The sequence below is a fragment of the Zootoca vivipara genome, chromosome 5 (assembly GCF_965207765.1).
Source record: "Zootoca vivipara chromosome 5, rZooViv2.hap1.1, whole genome shotgun sequence".
NCBI lineage: Eukaryota > Metazoa > Chordata > Lepidosauria > Squamata > Lacertidae > Zootoca > Zootoca vivipara.
Window position 1 is genome coordinate 69,102,742 of NC_142588.1, and position 24,197 is coordinate 69,126,938.

Genomic DNA, 24,197 nt, shown 5'->3' on the forward strand with positions numbered 1-24,197 from the left:
GGAAGAAGGGTATGAAATTTACGGCATGCACGGCGCTGAAAGAGAATTTAATGAAAATGATGTATAGATGGTATTTGACTCCGGTAAAATTAGCGAAAATGTATCACAAAGGTGATAATAAATGCTGGAAATGTAAAGAAGAAGTTGGTTCATTCTATCATATGTGGTGGACATGCCCCAAGATAAAAGGCTTCTGGGAAATGATTTATAATGAAATGAAAAAGATATATAAAAATACGTTTTTGAAAAAACCAGAGGCCTTTTTACTTGGAATAGTAGGGAAAGAAATCCCCAAAAAAGATGTCAATCTGTTTATGTATGCCACCACAGCTGCGAGGATTTTAATTGCAAAATATTGGAAAAAAGAGGAATTGCCCTCTTTACAGGAATGGCAAATGAAAATGCTGGACTTTATGGAACTGGCAGAGCTGACAGGAAGACTCCGAGATCAAGCAGGGGAAAGAGTGGAGGAAGACTGGAGAAAGTTTAAAATATATATAGGGAACTACTTTTGAAAGTTGAAAATCTGAATATCTAGGGAAATACAGAAGTTAAGGCAATAGGGAGATAAGAGGAGTTTATAAGGTTGAAAAATTGATATGCAAATATAAAGACGAGATTAAGAGGAACTAAGGAGATTATAGTATGAAGGAAGTAAAAGAGATGAAATAGAAACTGCTACAGTGATATTCAAAATGAAAATCAGATAGTGGGGAGTTGGGGAAGCCAAAAAGACAATGATTTAAAAAGTTGATTAAAGATGATATGTTTATGTTTCTGTTTGTATTGATGTTTTTTTTTTTTTTGTAATGATGTTCTTTGTATTTTTGGTATTTTATGTATTTTTTGTTTGTTATAAAATGTTTAATAAAAAATATTTATAAAAAAATAAATAAAGTGCTGGTCAGTGTCAGGTGCCTGCTTCAGGATATGTGTAGCTAAATTGTTTTTAATAGTGGCCTGTGTTTAGCTTCACATAGAAATCACACCACCAAAGGAACCCTGGTTTTTAAAAAATGGAATTCAGCTTATGATTTTAGCAAAATCAAGTCATCACACAAATGCGCCACGTTCATATTACATGCAGCCGTGCCTTTCTCTTCATTATTACTATTTTTCTCTCCTTTTTTGTCTGTCTGTCTCCTCTTTTTATTTAAGACAGAGTATTATGATGAATTGCCAGGTGAAAAAGGAAACCAGGGCTATCCAGGACTCCCAGGACCCAAAGGCCAGTCTGGAGCACCTGGTGAGAGAGCATCAAAGGTTTAAATAACATACCAGGAGCTTTCTGTACTACCAGTACACTCAGATGAACCATATTGACATGTGAAAACTACATCACACCATGGGCTTCTGGGTAGCAAGTGAGGATGAGAAAGAGGCCGTTGGGATTTCACTGCCTCTTCAGTGTTAACAGTCTAGCCCTATGAGATTAAAATACCTTGAGACTGAATATGAGGCCTCCTTGACCTCAAGGAGAGTGGAATTGAGGCTATAAAATGCCTGTTGGTCTCAGTATACATTATTAGGCTAAGCCTGCATACCTGTGAGTAAACCCCATTGAACTCAGCAATGTTTCCTTTTGAAAAGACGTAGAATCATGAAATTGTAGGGTTGTGAGGGTTCCTGAGGGTCATCTAGTCCCACTCCTTGCAATGCAGATATCTCAACTGAAGCATCCATGATGGATGGCCATCAAACATCTCCTTAAAGACTTCCAGGGAAGGAGAGTCCACCACCTTCCAAGGGAGCCTGTTCTACTGTTGAACGGCTCTTACTGTCAGAAATTTATTCCTGATCAGACACGCCAAATCTACGGGGCTGTGGTGAGCTTTGGCTCTCTCAATATTTTGTTTGAAGAGGACCTGGCTCCCTTCTTTTGGGTGAAGATAGAGGCCCATGCTGAATCTCTGTTGGAAGAGCATTCCACAGGGCTGAGCCAATGACACTAAAAGCTCATGTTTATGTTGATGTCAAATGTGCTTCACCAATTCAGGGGAGTGCCAGCAATGCTCCTGTGATTATTTCAGTGATTGATCTGGGGGTATAATGCAAATGTTTATAAGGACCTTGAACCTGGTTCAATAGCAGGTGGGTAGCCAGTACATATTTGGCTGGCTGGCATAATATAGATATGTGATGAATATACTGTTCTTGCAGGACCACGAGGTGCCCCAGGTGCCACTGGAAGGCCAGGTAAGACCAAAAAATATTGCTTGTTTCAGATATATGAAGGAATTCTGGGATTATTTTTATTTTTATATAAAAAAAACCACATGGAATTAAATCCTCCGAAATGGCTACAAGCACTGTACAGGAAAACATAGAAATGGAAGTAATACTTTTAACTCTTGCATTAGGTGTTTCGAGACCTGGTCCAAGAGGTCTAACAGGCTCTCCAGGCCTCAAAGGAAGTAAAGGAGATAGAGGACAACCTGGCATGAATGCTATTGGACCCCCAGGACTTCCTGGATTACAAGGAAGACCTGGCCCAGCAGGATCACCAGGTCTTTCAGGACCACCAGGTAGAGCAAGATGATCATTGCTTGTATATGTAGCCAGGATGTTTTCATGGCATATTAGTGCAACTCTGGAATTAATGAACTATCCAACTGAACTTCTTATGGCTAAAAGCAGCCACTACTGTTGCAACCATCCCTGCAAAGGAAAGCAAAAATATTAAAGTAGAGAAAGTATGATGACTGTGCAAATGATAGAAACTGGATTAAATCTAGTATATAAATCCATTGATGCCTATTCCAATAGCTTTGGAGTGAGAGACTGGCTAAGTTCAGATAACCATATCTCAACTTAATATGCAGTGTGAAAGTATCTAATTAGTCATAATTTCCTGTTTCACCTTAACTAGGGTTCCCAGCTTCAGAACAAGGCAGGATCTTAAACCATGGTTTGATATTGGTTTCCAAAATGTTTTTTCTATATTATTGTGGCCTGCCCTGATTAACAAACTAAATAAATATGCTTATTAGTTATCTAAAGGTATTTTGTAGCTTGACCAATAAATGCCACAATTATTAGACATTCCCCATTTACTTCCCAAAGTGGTAAGAATAACTAGCAAATGTCACCATTTTCCAGTGTTTTGTTCTTTGCTATGACTTGAAACACACGTAGCCTGTGTTTCTTCCATGCTGTCAATACCAAGTATTAATAATACCTTCATTGTCATTGTACAACCTGTGTACAATGAAATTAAATGAGCCTCCCTCTTAAGTATAATTTCATCCTGAATCTGAGACCCTTAGAAAACCCTAAATGGCCTATACAAAGGCTATCATGATATTTGTGTGCATGATATTTTGTGTCGTTCTCACCCATAAACAGGTATAATAACTTTTGAAAGAGGCCCACTGGGACCCCCAGGGACCCCAGGATGCATTGGACCTCCAGGCCTTTCAGGAGATAGTGGAGCAAAAGGTCAGTATTTCTACTTGCATATACATTTCCAACCATAATAATTTGAGGACGGCATGGTGGTGAACAGAAATCTTAACTATAATGATTATTAGACTCTGCCAAGACTGCTTAGGCATACTCAGTTCCTTTTCATCATGCTAAGGGCAATTAGACCTGATTCTGCTTTTCATTCTGAGCTCATAAAGGCAACCAAACTGGCCCAGAGTAAAAAATAAAAAAATTCCTTCAGTAGCACCTTAAAGACCAACTAAGTTTATATTTTGGTATGAGCTTTCGTGTGCATCCACACTTCTTCAGATACATGAAGATACATGCACACGAAAGCTCATACCAAAATATAAACTTAGTTGGTCTTTAAGGTGCTACTGAAGGAATTTTTTTATTTTTTGCTTCGACTCAGACCAACACGGCTACCTACCTGGCCCAGAGTACATTGTCTTCCTCTATCGCCTTCCAAACAATAATGAGGATTTTTACCCTGTACCAAATGCCAATATTTATATGAGCATGAGTGACAGTCAGTGTTGGACTTAGACTGGGGAGACATGGATTCAGTTCCCCAGTCAGCCATGATTCTAACTGAGTGACCTTGAGACACCGTTGGGTTGCTGTGAGGATAATCTACGGATCCCCTAAGCTAGATTGATCTCTTGAAGGAACAGGAGGATAAAAATCAGAAAGAGAGATAAAGTGTGATCTCTGTGGGCACTCTCTGTTCTCACTGTTGACTAAAGGCTTGCCCAATAACACTAATAATATATTTATCATTTTTAAGGAGAAATATTCTTTACTGGGAAAATTTGCCTCACTATCTGCTCCTAGGGTTAACCATATTGCTAAATATGGAAAGCTCAGGGGAATTAGATGCACAAATGTGATGACACTCTTTTTCATCCTGTCTTTGTGTTTTTACATTGTAAATCGTCCTGTGATCTTTGGATGAAGGGCAGTATAGAAACTTAATAAATAGTAATCCTTGCCGATAAATACATACAGTGCTGTAGGACACATGTGCTTTTTGACACAGCAATAATTTACCAATGTCACCTTTATCAGAGGAATATTTTTTACTGCAGGTGAAGAAGCAGGCCCTTGCGACCAGTGCACCTTTTTGACGGGGCCACCTGGCCTTCCTGGTGTTCCTGGAGCACAGGGTGAACAAGGAGTTAAAGGTAAAAGAATCTGACAATGCTTGAGTATTGCTAATATATACCAAGAGCTCAGGGAAAGGGATAGAAGAGGGTGAAAAAAATCTCCAACTGGCAGTTTACAGTGGTGCCTCGCTAGACGAAATTAATTCGTTCCATGGGTCTTTTCTTATAGCGAAAAATTCGTCTAGCGAATCCCATAGGAATGCCTTGAAATTTTTTTCGAATTTTTTTTGCCCATAGGACCGCATTAATTGAATTTCAATGCATTCCTATGGGAAACCGCGATTCACTAGACGAATTTTTCGTAAAGTGCATTCGTCAAGCGAGGCAACCTCCGCTCGAAAAATCCTTTTGTTAAGCGGAAATTTCATTAAGCAGGGCATTCGTTAAGCGAGGCACCACTGTATTTCTGTTTATAGAACATTTTACCCTCAGCCATTCTGATGTAGATAATAAATTAGTAACGTGGTTTTGCTTATATACTTTAAGAAGGGAGGTTTTAGAAATTATTAGGATAAATATGTCCCTTATGATCCATCACCCTGATGCCAGAGTGCCCTATAGAGTGCCCATAGTGCTAAAGGGCACAGCTGGTGTCAACAGGATTGTAAAAAACACAACTCCAGTACACCAGCAAACAGCTGCACACTGGCTTTGTATAATAAAAGTTTAATGCACTAGTGAGGATCAAAGGTGCTTCTGGAATGGAGTATCTTGGAGGAGGTCATGGCTGGCTGAAACCCTGTACTACAACATTTTTGTTGTAGGTTCCAACTTGTATTCTACTTATCATTAGACTATGATTCATCTCCCTTAGGATATTATTGTTTAATATTCTGCTCAGGGATAGCTAACCTGTCCCCACCCCATGCACGTAAGCACCAGCAGTGCTAGTGTTGGGAGGGCAGCTCTATGGCACCCCCCCCCCGCCACACACATACCTTGCTACTGTGCTACTTTGAGTTCCTATGCAGTGAACTACAAACATTAGTAGGAGCGCAGACAGCCTTCTCCTGATTTCAGGATTTGGGCTGGCTGATATCGGAAGAGGCACTCTTGCTTTCAATGTCAGTCTGGTTATTTCTGTAGTAGTATATGGCCAGTTACTTAGGAGCAGGTGGAGCTTGTCAACCCGGGAAGGGGGCCCATCTATAAGAGAAGGAGAACTCTGGTCCTAAATGTCCGCTGCCTTGTGGAATATCTTCAGAAGAAGAAAATGCTATGGAGTAAACCCTACACAAATCCAGAGTGGAGTCCTTATGATGGTTTGGTGGTGCTTTGTACACCTCCTTCTGGCAACTCCTGCAGCCAAGCTGGCGCCAAACATATTGCTCTGTGAGGCTGAGAAGAGGGGTCTTGTCTTGTGGGCAGCCCAGGACCTCCATACACGCTGCCCAGGCTTGCATCCTGGAGAGGTCATTTCAGTGCTAACGCATCAGTTTGACTTCACCTCCAGAGGCACACTCCATTGTCTCTTGAGACAGATCGATGCCAACAACAATTACTTCAACCTTCCAGTTCTCTCTAAATCACTGTCTCCTCCATTACAGGTATAGAAGGAGCATTTGGGCCTAAAGGATCCCAAGGAACCCCTGGGATTCAGGGGCCTCCTGGCATTCAGGTACGGTTCATGTTAAATTGTTTTTAGAGTTGGTATGTATGTAGAGCCCTTTGTAATTTCCATCATAAAAAGGCCTCTGCCCATTGGAGGAAATGGATGCTTTCACCTGCAGTAGCTGACAATGGGGAAAGCCTCTTTGCACACAGAATCATTTTACCATATTGCCTTAGAGTGTTGATTTTATTGTACCTTTCATAGCATTTATATAGATTCAACGTTACAGTTCCTGTCATATTTTATTAACAACATGTGACCCAGGGACTTCCAGGTCTTCCAGGAAACCAAGGCCTTAAAGGATTGAAAGGTGAACCAGGGTATGCAGAACCAGAAGGCGCAAAAGGAGACAGAGGAGAACCAGGACCCAGAGGAAGCTCAGGAGAAAATGGTTCAGACGGGTTACCTGGGAAACCTGGACTGAAAGGGTCTAGAGGCTCTGTGGGAGAACAGGTTAGTACCTGCTACTTTCACATCTAGTGCAATCATACTGGTTTTTGCATTGCTTTCAATCCATTGAAAAATAAATAAGGTAAACATATCTGAAGACATTCGTCAAGGTACATGCACATATATTAATTTTTGTTGTGTGCCCTAATTCTATTACAACATCTGAAAAAGTCATGTGGAAATGTGCAAGACTGCAGCCTATACACAGCATAAATCTGTAGTGGTCACCGATTTCCCTTTTGGATTTAGCTGAATATGCACTTTAAAGTGTGTGGAAGGATTCAATGTAGTGCTATGGCAGTCCTTCCAGCTTTCCAGCCTTTCCGTTTGCCAGATGAAACAACCCCCCCCCCCACTGTTCTCCTGACCCCACAGAGCCAAATTTGGGGGAGGAAAAGCTCTATTGCACTCATGGAAGTCCTTGCACAGACTTCCAGTAGTGGGACTCAATAGTTGAATCTGGCCTTATTTTTGGTGATCAAAATGAAATTGTTATGTTACTTATTTCTGCTTTGAGTCATTGCTGAATCATGGTGGCAAGTGCAGACTCCATCATGTTTCTAGCAGTGCATATGCAAAAGAGCTATGTTCATCCATGGTCTTTGCTGTAGGCACCAACTTTTGTTTCTGACTGTGACTTACCATGCAGGCGTTTCCAGTGTGTGTTAAGCAGTGTTTTCTGAATTCTTATCAGGGACCTGATGGTACAAAAGGAGACAGAGGTGCACCAGGATCAGTTGGTAGCTCAGGTCTTCCCGGAGAGAGAGGGCTACCTGGACCACCAGGATATGGACCACCAGGAGTGGAAGGGTCTAAGGGATCTCAAGGAAATCCTGGTTTGCCTGGGTTGGTTGGAGAAGCAGGTCGGTAGATATTATTGTTGTTATTACTAAATTATTTGACTGGGGTGTCTATAGTAGATTTAAAAGCTTCAGTGGGTGTCTAGGCATATATATATATATATATATATATATTCCTAATACAACATTACAGAGTATTCTTTAGTAATGTAAGCAGGATCATTTCTGCATCCTGCTCCAGAAATGTCTGTGGCATGCAAGCGCACTCTTGAATGATGCACATTTTAGTTAGGTCCTTTCAGGACCTAGGGCTTCCAGACAGCACTACTGTTGTGATTTTGCTATCTGTGGTTTATATCCACCTACTTTTCTGCAGTTCGATGAAGCTCAGTTAGTCATCCGACTGCTGAAAAACTAAGCTAATTTGCTGGGTTTCCTTGCAGTGCGCTTATCAGCCATTTTGGAGCTACAAATCTGCTACCCTGCTACCCTGAAGTTGTGTAACTTCATTGTGCTGCTGTCTTTAAATAACCATTGGCATATTCTAGTTTGTGTTCTTGTTGTCATACACTTTTAAGGTCCTAAAGGTGAGCCTGGTAAAGTAAATGCAATTCCTGGACCTCCTGGACTTCAAGGGCCAGATGGTAGGCCTGGACCACAAGGGGAAAGAGGTGAGAGCTACCTTTTCAAGCTGACCCTTCTAAAATATTACACACACACACACACACACACACACAAAAAGAAAAGGCTGCAATTTGTCATGGTCAACCAGCAGCCACTATCCAAAGTAATAACCTGCAGAAGAGGCTGAAAGAACAAGCAAGGTAAGCAAGCAAAATCTTGACAGCAAGGAGCAAAGATGCTCTAGTTTTGTAGCTGAGCAGCCAGGATTGGCTAATTCCCTTATGCAGGGTGTTTACATGGATGGTTAAGGCTGCATCCTAGCCCTCCTTAGCTGGGAAGGCAAGCCCCATTGAACTAAGTGTTCCTTCTAAGTAGACAATTAAAATTGCACTGTTGGCCACTGTTGAAAGAGGGCTTTAGGTACAATTCCTGTGTAAACTTGTAACTCAACTCACCAGCAAATCAGTGGGGAGTGGGGAGAGAACAGATCCCTGAAGGGGGAAAAAACCCCAGGCAGGTACCGGTACTTTAGTTTCTTTAGCCCCAGTTTGTAGGGAAGACCCTTCAACCCCCTGGGTTTTTGTTCTAGATAGAGTGTGGGCTTGCCATTTGATACTGCTGCCAGAACTACTTTGCATTCTTTGATAGGTAGTGTTGGATCCAGAGGGCCACGTGGTTATCCAGGCCTCCCAGGACCAGACGGTGACCCTGGCTTTTCAGAGAATGGATTTCCTGGCTATCCTGGCATTAAAGGTAACGTATTTGTCTTTTCTTCAAGGAAAAGAGAGAGAGAGAGAGCAAGAAAACGAAGTAATGAAACAAATGAGAAATTTAATAAATAATCATCTATGAAGTCCTAGAGAACTTCAGAGAGAGAGAGAGAACTTAGTTAGATCTGTATTATCATGGACATCAGTGGTAGCCAATGTGTTGCATTCTGTAAGTTGTTGGGTTCCAACTCCCAACCCAAATGGCCAATGACGAGGAATCATGGGAGTTGTAGTCAAACAACATTTGGAGGGTTCCATATTGGCTCCCCGTGGTGTAGATATAGTTGTATCTTCATTAGAGCACTTCAGTAAAACTATATCATGCATTTTCAAAACAGAGGACAGCTGACAATTTTACTTTAAAAGTAACATGCATACAAATTTCATTTGATTTGACATACTTCTGGTGCTGCAATGGCATCTTCCATTACTTTGTTGTAAAAGTGAACAGAGGGTTGCAGCACTGAGTGGCATATCCCACCAGCACAAGGATTTCTGCTTGTGCTATGCAATTGCCCTCCCCCTCCTTGCACACATCCCTAAACCTGTTATGGGATCCCTCAAACTGTCCAGTGCAGATTTGGGGAGGGAAGTGGGAAAGAGAGGAGGGAAAGTCCTATTGAACAAGCACAAATACATGCCCTGACAAGACATGTTAGTTTGATGCTGTCTAGTTACTTGGTTGATGTTTTTTCTGGTTCTGTTGTGTCTTTCTCCTTTGAAACAATAAAAATTGCATTAAAAAAATAAATTCATGTTCAATTTTTGCATATTATAACAGCTGTTTTGATTTATTCATTCAAAACTTTTGCATCCCACCTTTCCTCAAAAAGTTCAAGGCAGCTAACAACAAAACCTAACCATAAAATAACAATAATAAAAAATCAGTTGCAAGACTGATCTATAGATTCGTAAGTTAATTAACAAGAAAAATGTCAGAACCTAAAAAAAAATGACATATCCACTTATCACAAGCCTTCAAGAGCCTGTGTTATATCACTAAACATTGTTTCCCCTCCACTTTGTAGGAGATAAAGGGTCTCCAGGATCCACAGGGCCATCAGGCTGTCCCGGACAATTAGGGGAACCAGGCTTACCTGGAAAACCTGGAATTCCTGGAGAAAAGGTTGGTTCGCAAACCATTTCCACTGAGTTTAATGGGTTCTACTAATTAGCAAGAGCATTAACAATTTTAAGAACTTTAAGAAATGTTATTAAGAAAAAAAATTACATTTTACTCACAATGTTTCAGACATGACATTTATTACTATTATTTCCTCCATGTTTTAGGGTGAACCGGGCCCAGTTATACCTGGTCAACAAGGCAGACTAGGTTCACCAGGAGTAGATGGCATGCCAGGTGAGAAGGGTGAAAGAGGATTCCCAGGACTTCCAGGGCTCCAAGGTCAACGAGGTCGTGATGGTGCTGATGGGCCAAGAGGTAGAGTATATTTTGAGCAAAATGTTCGCCTCCTTGACATATTAACTGAACATTATGAATTTACAGTCAGTGAAGGTTTCATTCAAGAAAATTATATCTCTCCATTCCCTCACATTTGAGCAATGTTCAGTTTGTGCAACCTGAGGATACAGAAGGTATCCTTGAAGAAGTGAGGCCAACTCTCTGTGCACTCAGTTCTCACTCCTTCCTTGCTGCTACAAGAGGCATGGCGAAATGGGGGTGGGCGGGCAGGGAAACCACTACTTTAGTGGTGGCTTACCTGAAGATTGGATGGCTGCCCTGGAAGTCCAGAGATTTCAACCCCAAGTCAAGCCATACTTAAAAAGAAATGGGTCTGGCATACTAGGCAATTGAAAAGGCCAGATATATCAAGTCTAAGTTGAATACTTTTAGGCCTCTAGTTTGATGGAAGGGCGGGAGAAGCAGAACCAGGTGCATGTAAAACTGCTTTTTCTCCAAACTGAGGTGCCTGTTGCCAAATGGACCTGGTCATTAGAGTGCCCCCCCAGCTACAGCTTTCCACACCTGTAAACTAAATGTGTGAAGTGGATGCATGTATGTTCTGGAGTGTGTGTGACAGAGAGAGGGGAGAAAAGAAGAGGGAGGGAAAGAATGGAAGCATAAGGACCTCATTGTAAAACTGGGCCCTTCATCATATGATACAGTATTAAGTTACCTTAATGCTATCAATACTCTCTTTTAGGAGAACCTGGGTCCCCTGGAGTTCCAGGAGAAAAGGGTGTTGCAGGAAAAATAGGCGACTGTCTTATTGGCTTACCAGGCCCACCAGGTCTATGTGGATTAATGGGGCCCCCAGGTAAGTATTACACAAAATAATTGGGACTCATGCAGTAAACAAAGTACATATTGTCACCCCCCTACTCTAAGCCAGCATGTACTCTTCTGAGCACCTGAAGCAGGGTCATGAAGCACACTTCACTGATTTAAGGGTTGGAACAATGCTCATCAAAACTACAGACTTGTCTGTCTCATTTTCTTCACATAGGATATCTTAGACAAGCATCTTGTAGGCAGTCATGATCCTCTCTACAAAAGGGAGATGATATCTCTTTGAGAATATATTCATATTTATAACATTGTTGATACTTCAAATAAAATCCTATTGAGTTTAGGTTTGGTTTGTTGAACAGGGGAGGGATAATATAATGAAGGTGCAATCCTATACTTCGCTACCTAATAGTAAACCACATTTAATTCAATGGGCTTATTCCCAGGAAAGTGGAGTTAGGATTAAATCCTAAAATATTTTAACTCTGTGTTATATCTTCTGCATAAGTCTCCGGCAGATGGTACCTAAAATTGAATTAAAAACCCAGAAAAAAATATAGGCATACAAAATATCCAGGCACATAGACACTGATATGTTTTAATCTTTTTCCACTGCTAATTTAAATTCATTTTAAAATGTTTTAAATTATTTCTGTTTTTATTGATAATTTAAATATCTATTGTAAACCGTTTAGAGATTTTGCTACAATATAGCAGTATATACATGTCATTGAATAAATAAATAAATGTAATTTACTTTTTCTTCTTTTTTAAAGTGACCAGAAAGGGGTTTTGTTGTTGTCATTGTTCAAATGGCTTTTAATTTGGTTCCTTTTTGTATCATGTCTGGAAGAAGCTTGTATTTTGTTAGTAGACTCTGGGTGTCTTCAATTTGTCATTATTCTTCAGGAGGGATTCAAATGCACACTGCATATTTAGATTTGCCACAATTAAAGTAGATTAAAATGGTCCGTCAAGCAAATGCACTTTAAAACAAAAACTGATGTTTTAAGGTTGTAAAACTGATGGGGAAATGCACTGAAAAGTGTGGGATGAACAAAATATGAATGGGAAAATGTATAGCTTCTGTGCAATGGGATGAATGCTCATTGTTGTACAAACAAATCAACAAATGCTGAATAAACTCTAGATGTAGTGTAACCTCTGTGTAAGCTTTACACCAACAAATTAGCAAGTCATCTGGAGGATCCCTCTGTATACTCCTTAGTTGTCCTTGACTGTAAGACTACTTCTTACAAAATATGCCCCCAAAACCATGTTCTTTACCTCAAGATCACAACCTTATTCAGGGGGCCCAGGGAACATTTTTACATAATGTTCATTTCAATGTGTCTGTTATCATAGGAAAACGTGGAGTACTGGGAGCCAAAGGAGACCCAGGTTTTCCAGGATTAGACATCCCGGGGTTCCCAGGACCATTTGGGCTGCCTGGATTACCTGGCCCACAAGGAGATGAAGGATTTCCTGGCATCAAGGGACAACCTGGCAGGCCAGGAGTACCAGGTGTACCAGGTGAGTATTTCTTGAAGGGAAAGTAACACACTATTATTACTACTTGCTTGCCATTTTATTCTGCAGGAGGTTTATAGATATGACCGGTGCGATCAAATTAAGGTGATGGCATAGTATTAAGTCTGTGGATAATGCATAGATAAATACTCATTTTCCCTGGTCTCTGGCACAGGCAATAAGGAATGCACAATCTCCGAGTAATACAGTATTCTGTTTCGCTCACTTCCCACAGGTCTAAGAGGAGAAATAGGCTTGATGGGCGCTGTAGGTAACCCCGGGCTACCTGGTGTCTTTGGAAATCCAGGTATCCATGGCAGCAGGGGTAAGTGATAATGCATTTCTCTTATCTGCTCATTATTTATACAACCATGAGTACACATTGTCAGCCTGTCAGATCTTTCCTGAGACAGCATTCCTCCTTAGCTGCAATAGGAGGAAAAATTCCTTCCAGGAGGGCCCACTGGGAACTGTCCATGGTCCTTACTTTCCTGACCTCTGCTTTAAAAAGAAACCTGCCCTATCTTTGCCTGTCCAGGAGAGACTCTCTCTGTGTCCATTTCGCTTGTAAGCCTCCTTTGCTTGGCTGTTAGTTGGTGCTAGAGTATTATAAGGCAAAGAGCTGAATGAATGAATCAATTTGTTATGGTCACAGACCAGAGATAGGACAAAGGGCCGAAATTAATGTGACTTCTGGATAAGACAATGTATAAGTTCTAAATTTCTCGTGGTCTCCTTGGTAAAACGTTTCAAAGCTAAAACTGTAAATGGCACACATGAGTTTCTGTAAATGTGAGAGAGGGCCTGCACATGTTTCATTGGCCAAATGTGTCACGCTATTACTTTTCCAAATGCAAGCCAAGTTGACAATTTTCTTCCAGCTTTTGAAGTAATAGAAAAAGTGTTGCAATTGCAGAGAATAAAAATAATAAAAGCAGTTTTGTTTTGTTTTTCCTTTGCAGGTTCTCCTGGCTTCCCAGGACCAAAAGGAAGAAAGGGATCTTCAGGTGAAAAAGGTGAGCCAGGTGATAGAGGTTCTCCTGGAACATCAGAGTCCAAAGTGAGTTTCGGAGATAAAGGAGACAGAGGAACTAAAGGTATAAGCACCAGTTACTACTACTGCTAAAACCAGCTTGATGCCATTACAATTGTCATGTTATGTTTTTTAAATGAGAGTGATGGTGATAATGACTTCCGGTGTAATGCATGTCATTGCTGCTGTAGGATTTCCTGGAAGACTGGGACTCAAGGGAGAAAAGGGAGAGCAAGGTCTGAAAGGGTGCATAGGTCCTGATGGACTACCAGGAATGCCAGGGCCACCAGGTATATAGACTTACTTATATATTAAACTGTATCAGATATATTGAATAATATGAGCCTTCTTTTAGTAATTTGTCAGACTAAGACAAGAGCTAGTTAAATCAAGAGTTATGTGGGGAATAATGCATTCATAATCACCTATGGTTATGCACTTGCTCATGGTTGAATGGAGAATAAGATGAATGAGACAGCCTTCTTATTGGTACAGTTGCAGAGACTTCTCATACCAGTGCTGGTTAACATGGTGAAACGTACTTGAAATATTAAATGGAACTCAAGAATGCCCAATCTTTTATTTTTAAAATTTGATGAAACTCAGTAGCAGCTGCACCTTAGTTTTAGCATAATGCTAACCACACACTCATTATGCCATGTTTATGAGATACCATCGGACAGCTTGGGAAAATGTGAGCAGTGCCATATTCCCTGTAGGAGTAGTTGCCCCTTTGAGGGGCAATAAGTAGCAGGTGTAGAACAGAGTACCCAAGAACACTGTTCTTTCTTTTGGATAATGATCCATGACATCCCACCTAATCCTGAAGGGCATCAAAATATGTGCAACTGATTATACTTTCAGGTTCCAAAGGAGACAAAGGACTTCCAGGAATTCTTGGTGAACAGGGATTGACAGGAGCTCCAGGAGACAGAGGGGACATGGGAGTGCCAGGTGATCTTACCCATGTACCTGAATAGTCATCGGGGAATAGGACTGTAATAGCCACCTGAAAAACAAATAGCTGAATTTAGTGAATTATGCATTTGTAAGGACTGAATTGGAGCAAGCTGTGCTTAAATGGGGAATGGTGTTTCACGTGTTTTTTTTGGGGGGGGGCAACAGCACAGCTCGTAATAAGTTTATTAAGGCCAAAATACTCATTACTCAGTATTTTTCAAGTTCTTCCTGTATTTGTTTTGAATATACCTTTACTTAGAGGGAATAAGAATCTCTCTCTCTCTCTCTCTCTCTCTCTCTCTCTGTGTGTGTGTGTGTGTGTGTAAAGTTGTCTTTGTGGAAGGGTGAAACTATAATACAGCTGCTTACAACTCAGCCTTATTTTGTATTTTCATTACTTGATTTTGGTTTGGTGGCTTTTTCCCCCTTTGGGAAATTAAAAAAAAATCTAAAATATCTATTCTGATATCCATGTCTATGCCATTGCAGGTTCTAAAGGCGAACAAGGTTCTTCTGGTTTGCCTGGGTCACCAGGAATACCAGGGCCACCTGGCTTGCTTGGTGTTCCAGGGGATAAAGGAGAACCAGCCTGTCCTGGATCTGGACCTCCTGGGGACCCAGGACCTGAGGTATAGAAAGTAATAGATTCACAGCTCCAGGTTGTCCTTAATAGTTTTGATTGTTATTTACCGTGTCCCTGTTTTCCCCATTGATGCTTGCTAGGGTGATCCAGGTACCCCAGGAGAAAGAGGAAGAAAAGGTGAAAGTGGATCACCAGGCCGGCCAGGGCTTGTCGGAGAACCTGGACCACCTGGAAACAGAGGGGAAACTGGTTTACCAGGAATTCCAGGTAAAGTGTGTGTCACCAATGCAAAGCGTTAAGAGTAGAATATAATTTCTAAGTGAACTAAAACTGCAGCTACTGTAAGCAGCTTCTTTCTATGGAAAAGGTACTAGCTAGCCTGTGGATTTTGTGCTACAGGAAATATTTCAAACACTGCCAACTGATGCCATTCCCACTTGACCCTGAACTGCCATTTGAACCAGTAGCAGTCATCCTAGGAATCATTAACAGTGCCCTTGTGGCTTGTGATTGATGCTCCGAAAGCCTCCATCTGAATGCATGCTAACAGAAACAATATAATGCCATGCAAATCATATTATTCAGTAATGCTATTTCATTCATACAGCACAGGTTCTCCTTGGGGTATTTTAATACAAAGCTGATCTAGGTAACAACTTCCCATGCAGCTGGCTGCAAAACTGAATATCAGATCAGGGGGAAAGGAAAACCCATTGTGCAAAAGAGATACAAAGCGGTGTGTGTGTTAATACAGTGATCCAAAATAGACTCTTCTACTATTGATGGCTCCGTTAAATCCTGAGTTTCTCATTTAGATAAGCAGAGTTCAGTACAGAGAGCACTGTAACTGGGAGTAATGTATTTTTACAGAAGTTGATGGAGCTGCTTCAGCAATGGTCTCTGTGTTAGCTGTATAAAGAGCAAACATTCACAAATGAAAGTTGCATTTCTTCTTTCTCTCACTCTCTCTATTGCAGGACAATCAGGACCTACTGGCAGTAATGGTATTAAAGGTACTAAAGGATTACCAGGACAAAATGGCATCAGAGGCTCTCCAGGTCTGTTGCTTGTTTGCCTATTTGTAGTTCTTTTTCTGTCTTTATTTTTCCTGTTTTCCTCACTATTGAAGAAAAATCAGTGGGTGATAAGCAATGCTGGTCCTACTCAAAATAGACGCATTTAAGTTAATAGGCTAACTTAGGTTCATTAATATCAATGGCTGTATTCTGAGTATAAAGTTGGATGCAATCTATAATGTTTTAGTTTTTCACAACTTTTTCTATATACTGTACTTCAATGAAAAGCTGCTTCATCTCTTCTGGTCTCTATCACTGAGGTTTCCCACTGGTAGGCCAGAATTTGTACTGGCCAATTCTAGAACTCGCCTATTTTTATCAATGTAAATACTTTCCATGGTGGGCTCTACTTTGCAGGAGGTATTTAACCAGAAGCTAGGCAGCTGTCTTTTCCTACTAACATTGCTTAGAATGGATCACTTGCATCCTGCAGTACAAACCCTGCACTGAGCAGGGATTGCTACTAGATGACCAGAAATTTTCTTCCAACTCTGTGATCTATGAAATTGACTGCTACAGTTAAGCTGTAGAGCAGCAAATTGTGACCCAGAAAGTTACATGCAGCCCATCTGCCCTGTATTGTGTGACTTGAGACAAACACACATACTCATTCCCACACCCTCTCTTTTTTGCAGTGCTAGGCAAACTGTCAAACTAGGAAGTTTGCCAAATTCCTGCTGAGCCACCATATTTCACTGATAACATTTTGCTTGGTGGGTTATATGTCACGTAGGTTTTCTCTCTGGACACAACCCTCAATACTGACCAGAGGGAAAGGGTGGGTGAGCAGTTGCTCCTTCCTGCTTCCTACGCCTCTCCTTCATCTTGAGATAATGGCAGATGATACCAACCAAGGAGGCACAGGGGCAACCCCAGTTGCTGATCACCTAGCTTCCACTGGTGCCAGGGGAAATGTGGGTGGAATATGGTGGAATAGGAAAGCACAGTTCCTGGCAACTTTATCCTATACCATGAAGTGCTCCAACAAAAGCCTCTCAATAATCCTTGCAGGGCCATTCTCCTGCTCACAATAGAAGATATGAGTTTCCCCATTCTTTTCGTTGTGTTGTGAGCCACTTTGGACCCAAGAGTGGCATGCACATTTAAGTAATGAATAATACGTGAATGATCAACACAACACTACAATGACATTCCAATATTAGATCATTTCAAAACCTAATATGACAATGTAATTAATTGATAATATTGTAACTTTTTAAATTGTCATTCTAACTTATCCATTAATATCAACTATAAGGAGCATTTCTGGTACAATCACATATTAAGAGTAATAAAACCAGCAACCACAAGCTAACAAATAAAGCGTATAATAGTCTTTCATCAAGGCTAAATTTTCAACATCATTCTCAGGTTCACCTGGGTTACTGGGTGATGATGGATCACCTGGTGAGAAGGGTAGCCAAGGACAGGATGGTATCCCTGGACCCCCAGGAGAGAAGGGAGCACAAGGTATCGCATTAATAATGTTCTTTCTGTTTCAATATGTTCTAATATTTTGGGGGGGTCATTACGAAATTCATGCCATGTCAAAATTTATACTGTTGAAAAGCACTCACATTTCTAACTTTTTGATGCTTTTAATGCAGATTAAAAATAAGTAATGTATTGATCAACTTTTCACAGTAGTTTGAGAATTACTAAAAGTATCAGTTTTGATTTTTAAAAAACAACAACACACAAATAGAAGTGATTTGGATGATGATAACTGGAGATGTCAGGTGCTAGGTACAGATCTTTTTCAGTTATTCGGGTTTATTAAGAGGAAAATATTGGGGAAGATAACTGAGCCTGATGTTCCATTTGCTGCACTTTTGGAGTATTTCAAAGGAGGGATCCTGGAATAAGACCTAGAACTAGTAATACATTGGTTAATATCAGTTAGAATGTGTAATGCAGTAATGGTACAGGCAATTATGTGCAAATACTTTGTTACTGGATAGATATATGTTTGTGAATCCTAGAAATAAGGACTTTCAGTATTGCATTCAGCTATATTTCTATTCCTGTTATTGGAATGTATTGTATTGTAGTTTTGTTCTGCATTTGTAATGAAAACAATTATGAATACAGGTTTTCCAGGACAGCAAATTCCTGGTCCTCAAGGCATTCCTGGTCCTAAAGGTAAAATTAAATTGTTGTGTTTTGGGGGAAAATATATGGAAGTCAGAGCTGTAAGTCTTAAAATGAGCTTAATTCTGTCTGCTTAAATGCAGAGTAAACCAGTTTCCTTCAAAATGTTACTTGTCTATTGCTTTTTTTTATTTTGGTTGCCATGCACCTAAAATGTGTTGTGCCTCTTTAAAGTATATTAAAGTTGACTAACCTGTATCTAAAAGTTGTTTAAATACTGCACAGGTGTCAAAGGAGACATTGGGGTGCCTGGTATACCAGGACCACCAGGTATTAAAGGTCGTATGGGAGACCAGGGACCAATTGGACTTCCAGGCTTACCTGGACAACCAGGACTTCCCGGCAAACCAGGTGCAATAATTGCTGGCCAAAAAGGAAACAGAGGCCCCCCTGGTCCTGTTGGAAAACCAGGTAGGAACTGTTATTGCATAGGCCTATTCTTATTTCACCACATCACTACTCAAATAGATACCGTGTTTCTCACAAAATAAGACGTGCCTATAAAATAAGCCATGGCACGATTTTCTTGAGGCAATAAAATATAAAACATACCCCCAAAATAAGACGGACTGGGGTATTGTTAGTGGTGGGAGCAGGTCTGCATGGCGCTTCTGCAGCTCACGCCTCGCCGAGTCCCGACTGAGCGGGACCCGGCAAGGACAGCAGCGCGCGCTGCGCTGAGCCCCGACTGAGCAGGACCCGGCAAAATATCCAAAATGTACAAAACGAGATCTAAAATGTGCTGGAGGTGCAACCAGGCAGAAGGGACACTATTTCACATGTGGTTGACCTGTAAAAAAAGCAAGAGCTTTTGGGACACTGATTACGAGGAGTTGAAAAAATATTTAAACAAACTTTTATAAAGAAACCAGAAGACTTTCTACTGGGCATACTGTATTAGACTCAGACATTTCAAATGAAATAAGAGAATATTCTTATACGCAACAACGGCAGCAAGAATATTAATTGCGGGGGGGGGGGGGAAATGGAAAAGTGAAATAGTTCCAACAAAAAGAGTGGCAGGACAGATTATTTGAATATCTTGAACTGGAAAAAATGACGGATACAATTAGGGAACAGTCTAACCAAAAATTCCAAAAAGAGAGGGCAATGTATAGAGATTACCTAAAAAAAATACAGTGCCATCAAATCAAAACCTGGACTTGCTTTGAGTAAATTTTGCAAAACAAAATATGGTTTACAAGTGTAGTATAGGGAGATGGGCAGAAATGATGAAATGAGAAAGAAACAGTTTAACAAACAGAATTAGACCCGCTTTGAGGAGGAAGTATTAGAACAGAATAAGAATCAGAAATAGAAAAAAAGGTAACATAAGTCGGTGTGTAACAGCTTTCGGATTTATGGTTATAGGTTTGTCATTTGTTTTGTGTTTTCTTTTTAGTTTGTTTCTTAAGTGTCATGTGTTTATGTGTTATAATAAAAAAGTTAATAAAAAGCATAATAATAAAAAAGAAAGAAACAGAAAATGGAGAAGGGTGGTGGGTTGACTCCCAGAGCAGGGAAGCATCATTCAGTTGTTAAGAGGAATTATCTGAAAAGGGCCTGGAAATTCTGTTAAGTGAAAAAGCCCTCATTCTTGTAAGAAGTGAATTCTCTCTTCTTTTGACAAAGCACAATTGGCTTGGATAGAGAGTTTGCTGCTGGCAGTGGGAACATCCCAAGTGGAGCTTTGCCCAGGGCATACTCCCCCAGTGGTAGAAAGCAGTGTGTGACTTTTCCCAAGTTCCCCCTTTTCCCTACAGCCCTTCATGCCCTCAAAAAACCCACTCTTGAAGGTCAGGGGACCCTCAAGAAGTTTGGAAGAGGATGCTGATGGATGGGAATATGGAGGGAATTGGCAAACATCACCTCCCTGCCATGAAGGCAAGACCCCCTCACCCCAGATCAAAAGCTTTCCATGGATGCAACATTTCAGTTCACAGAAGGCGAAATTTGGATCTATCCCTACACGTGCTGTGGATTTACTCCACATGGATGATGAGTTAAAGATTGAATTCTCTTGACCCACTAAAATTCTGCATCACAGCATATATTCTATTCCTAGAGGTGGTACACCCTTGGTTATGGTGATTCTTATATTCCAAGATTTTACAACTGAAATTTAATCAATGTTCTGAATTCACCAGATGTGTGGGCGATCTGGCTGCGACATCTGTCACCCCATATTATTTTTAAACTGGAAATAAACTTTCCCAATTCCTTTTTTTTTAATCATACCTAACACAGGTAAAATAGAGACCCTGAGATAATACTTAACAAGTTAGGCTGTCTCACTTTCAGTTATAATGTAGGTTTTGCCTCTCTGAATTCCACACAATTCCTATTATAAAAAACAACTTCCTGTTGTATGTATTATAAAACTATCTCCTTTTTAAAACGATATAGGTGTCCCTGGTATCCCAGGACCTGCTGGACTCCCTGGCTATAGTACTAAAGGAAATAAAGGTGTTCGAGGAAATGATGGCTTACCAGGCCCGCCAGGAACTAGAGGTGACGTTGGTCTACCTGGGCCAGCAGTAAGTGAAATAATTACATTTAATTATTCACTCAGTATTTTAACCTTTGGTTGTAGGCTGCAACACATTTTAGCAAAGAAACCAAAACAAAATTACTACAAAATAGAAAAAGGAGATGTGAGCATCAGTGTGTAGGCACCTAGGAGATTTCACTTATTTTTATATCATACAGCTATTGGTGCATTTAAACAAATTCATATTTCAGTAATGAGATATTGTGCTTTATTTTATCAATGCCAAGATATTTATCAACAATTAGGGGAATACTGTATCTAGTTTGCAGTCTTTTACACTTATCCTACAAAGCATTGTTTTAACTGAGGACTTCAGTAAAAGAAGTTCTCCTCTCATTAAGTCTAGTCACTCTAATGCTGCAACTTTTGAGACTTATTCAGAAATCTGCCTCTTGGCTAATCTGCTGTTGATTATATTTGCCTTACTAAATAGCTGGGGACATAGCAGACCACTCAAAATCTTTACTGATTTTGCCAACGTTGTCTCTTTCCAACAGCAGGAGAATCTTGTAGCAACACTGTCTTTCCAGGAGCAAGTAAGAATTTGGGTGGTGCTAGAAATGCCACCTTAAATTATCACAAAGTGCAACCAGTTGTAAGCCTGCTTTTGCTGAGTCTGTTACAGAAATCTGTTCTCTCACATACAGGAGAATATCAGCAAGTGAGAGAAAGATTTGTATAACAACTCATGAACTTGCCAAATTCTCCCCTGCAAATGCCCCCCCCCCCGTCAGACTGTTGTCTCGTTTTGCCTTTCTCTGCCTCCATCCTCTCCCTGCTCACAGAAACTGCTGGAAACCAACAAGCAAGTCTAGCTTGTGTATAGCTACTGAAATAAGATGGGTTTTTTTTCTCATCTCATTGTCTGACTTAACAGGGAATTGAAGGCATCCCTGGCTATCAAGGTCCTAGAGGTGAACCTGGTTTTCCAGGATTCCCGGGCATCAAAGGTATTTGACTAACTTTGTAAAGCACCTTGATATTTTATACAAAAGACTGCCTGGATACATTTCAGTAAATAATAAATGAATATCGTGTATATTGCGCTTCATGAATAAACAGAGAGGCTGGCATGCAGTGGACACACAGCTTCCTCCATAGAATAAGGGGTAGAAAGGTGGCAGCTCTGGAGTTGTGGTTGGTTTGTTTGTTGCTAGCATTTTGCAGTGCAGGTTCCAAGTTTTGGGAGGCCTCAAGGAGCTATAAATGGGCCCCACCTTACGCAGGGACCCTGCTGCTCACTCATTTGCCCTCTCCTAATTCACACAACTGTCCAGGGGGAGAATGCAAGGATGCAGGATGCTTCTCCGTCTCCTCAGTATTGACACTGATTTAGAAAGGGCAGGTGATCATAGCTGCCAAGTTATCCCTTTTTTTAAGGGATTTTCCCTTATGCTGAATAGGCTTCCTCGCGAGAAAAGGGAAAACTTGGCAGCTATGAAAAGGAAGGAAGAGAAACAGGACCAGGAAGGGCAGTTGGTGAGGTTGGGGCTGCACAGGTGTACCACCAGTAGGAACACCAGATTGGGTCATCCTTGCAGGCCTGGCCTTGCCTCCTTCACATGCCTCCTAGTATTGCTGCAGTTCCACTCCTTGGGAGAACTGTTTCCAGGGAACGATATTGCCAGAGTCTCCTTCCTTGTGTGGGCCAGAAGTTGAACGGCAGACAAGGTTTGCACCTACCTACCTTCCTATCAATGCAGTGTAGGAAGAACTAGTTGCCACTGGTGACTAAATCGGATTAATCCCTCCCTCTTTTTCTTCTTTGCCTTTGAACATAGGCCAGTTAAGGGGAAAGTTTTCTTTTTTAAGTATCCTGCTGTGCAGCTGCTTTGGAAATGAGCCTTTGAGCTAAGCAACAGGAAGCATTTGGAATGTGATAATTCAATTCTTAACTAGGTTACAGCTGTCGTTGTTTTTCTGTTCTGCATTTCTGTTTCTACCAAGGTACACAAAGTGACTTATAACTAAATGTGCTACAAAATGTAAAAGCTTGCCTTGCAATGAAAGTTAAGGGGAGAAACAATTAAACAGGGTACAGTAGTGAGCACCAGAGCATCATTTGGATGCTGCAAGTTCATCATAAGACTTTGTCAGGGCTACTAGGCTTCAGGATACCTGCCCACCTCATATACTCAAGGCTTATTTGCTGGGCAGAGAAGTGTGACTCAACCAGGCCTTCCTTGACTCATCTTTAGATGTGTGGCAGTGCATGGACTACATTTGCTACTCTCCTGGGCTTCAAAGTCAGGGAAGAATTATTTAGACAGAAGGAGGGAGGGCTGGTGGAAACTGGGCCAGCACATCTCTTCCAAAGAAATAGAGGCATACCCTGGGAGAAAAGGAATTGGGAAAGAACATTTACATTTACCCCATTGGAAGTGTATTTAAGTGTTCAGCAGGACTTACTTCCAAGAAGGAGTTTCAGGCTATGCTAACCTAATGAAGTAGGTCACTGCAGATTGATATATTAATAAAATTATCACCCTTTTATTTTATTTAATAACCCAATTATTTGTCTCGTGTGTTTCTTATAGGTACAAAAATTCCCCTAAGCAATGAGCCAACTTGGAATTTAAGGAAGGGCAGCAGTTGTATTTATTTGATACAAAATCAATATTAGGCTGCAATCCTATTCACTAGGAATGTGAAACCTCTGGCCCTCAATATGTTGCTAGACATTTCCCATCAGTCCTGGCTAGCATGGTCAGGGCTGATGGGATTGTGGTCCAGCAACATATGGAAGGCCACAGGTTCCCTATCCTTGCTATACATAGTTACCGGAAAATAAGTCACATTGAACTCAGTGGCAGCTTGCTTCAGATTCAACATGTATTAGGATTGCAGTATTAATATGCTTCATCTTAGTTGCTGGGAGATTTTGCAGATTAGATCAGGAGTGGCAAGCCTGCAGCCTACAGGCCATAACTGGCCTACAGATGTTTCTATGTGGCCCCCAAGACAGCTTCCACTTTTCTTTCTTTCTTTTTATTAAAAAAACAACTACCTATTATGAACACCATTCATAACAACTCTTAACAAGACTGTCACGTTTCTAATAATGTCAGGTCTTCCTTTCAGGAGAAATGGGTAATCAAGGACCACCTGGGCAAATAGGAGTACCAGGACCTGGAGGGTCAAAGGGACCACCTGGTGAGTATACTTAACCGGTATCTATAAAGCTGCCCTTGGTTCCTTTGGGAGGAAGGCAGGA

General features: G+C 40.9%; 1 protein-coding gene across 5 annotated transcripts in view; it reads left to right on the plus strand.

Annotated features, from left to right (window-relative positions):
• Nucleotides 1-24,197, plus strand: part of COL4A3 (collagen type IV alpha 3 chain) — a 74,866-nt gene that overhangs the window by 43,645 nt on the left and 7,024 nt on the right. For all 5 annotated transcript variants that reach the window (XM_035132893.3, XM_060274537.2, XM_088669024.1 and 2 more), the window contains 27 exons: nucleotides 1,159-1,246; nucleotides 2,161-2,196; nucleotides 2,361-2,525; nucleotides 3,346-3,438; nucleotides 4,515-4,610; nucleotides 6,140-6,210; nucleotides 6,469-6,657; nucleotides 7,349-7,517; nucleotides 8,033-8,125; nucleotides 8,727-8,831; nucleotides 9,877-9,974; nucleotides 10,139-10,289; nucleotides 11,014-11,127; nucleotides 12,465-12,632; nucleotides 12,865-12,954; nucleotides 13,592-13,726; nucleotides 13,854-13,952; nucleotides 14,527-14,616; nucleotides 15,112-15,251; nucleotides 15,346-15,472; nucleotides 16,183-16,263; nucleotides 17,653-17,751; nucleotides 18,373-18,423; nucleotides 18,658-18,843; nucleotides 20,839-20,969; nucleotides 21,861-21,933; nucleotides 24,065-24,136. In XM_035132893.3, coding sequence (XP_034988784.3) covers nucleotides 1,159-1,246; nucleotides 2,161-2,196; nucleotides 2,361-2,525; nucleotides 3,346-3,438; nucleotides 4,515-4,610; nucleotides 6,140-6,210; nucleotides 6,469-6,657; nucleotides 7,349-7,517; nucleotides 8,033-8,125; nucleotides 8,727-8,831; nucleotides 9,877-9,974; nucleotides 10,139-10,289; nucleotides 11,014-11,127; nucleotides 12,465-12,632; nucleotides 12,865-12,954; nucleotides 13,592-13,726; nucleotides 13,854-13,952; nucleotides 14,527-14,616; nucleotides 15,112-15,251; nucleotides 15,346-15,472; nucleotides 16,183-16,263; nucleotides 17,653-17,751; nucleotides 18,373-18,423; nucleotides 18,658-18,843; nucleotides 20,839-20,969; nucleotides 21,861-21,933; nucleotides 24,065-24,136 — 3,010 coding nt within the window. The remainder of the gene's footprint in view (nucleotides 1-1,158; nucleotides 1,247-2,160; nucleotides 2,197-2,360; nucleotides 2,526-3,345; nucleotides 3,439-4,514; nucleotides 4,611-6,139; nucleotides 6,211-6,468; nucleotides 6,658-7,348; nucleotides 7,518-8,032; nucleotides 8,126-8,726; nucleotides 8,832-9,876; nucleotides 9,975-10,138; nucleotides 10,290-11,013; nucleotides 11,128-12,464; nucleotides 12,633-12,864; nucleotides 12,955-13,591; nucleotides 13,727-13,853; nucleotides 13,953-14,526; nucleotides 14,617-15,111; nucleotides 15,252-15,345; nucleotides 15,473-16,182; nucleotides 16,264-17,652; nucleotides 17,752-18,372; nucleotides 18,424-18,657; nucleotides 18,844-20,838; nucleotides 20,970-21,860; nucleotides 21,934-24,064; nucleotides 24,137-24,197) is intronic.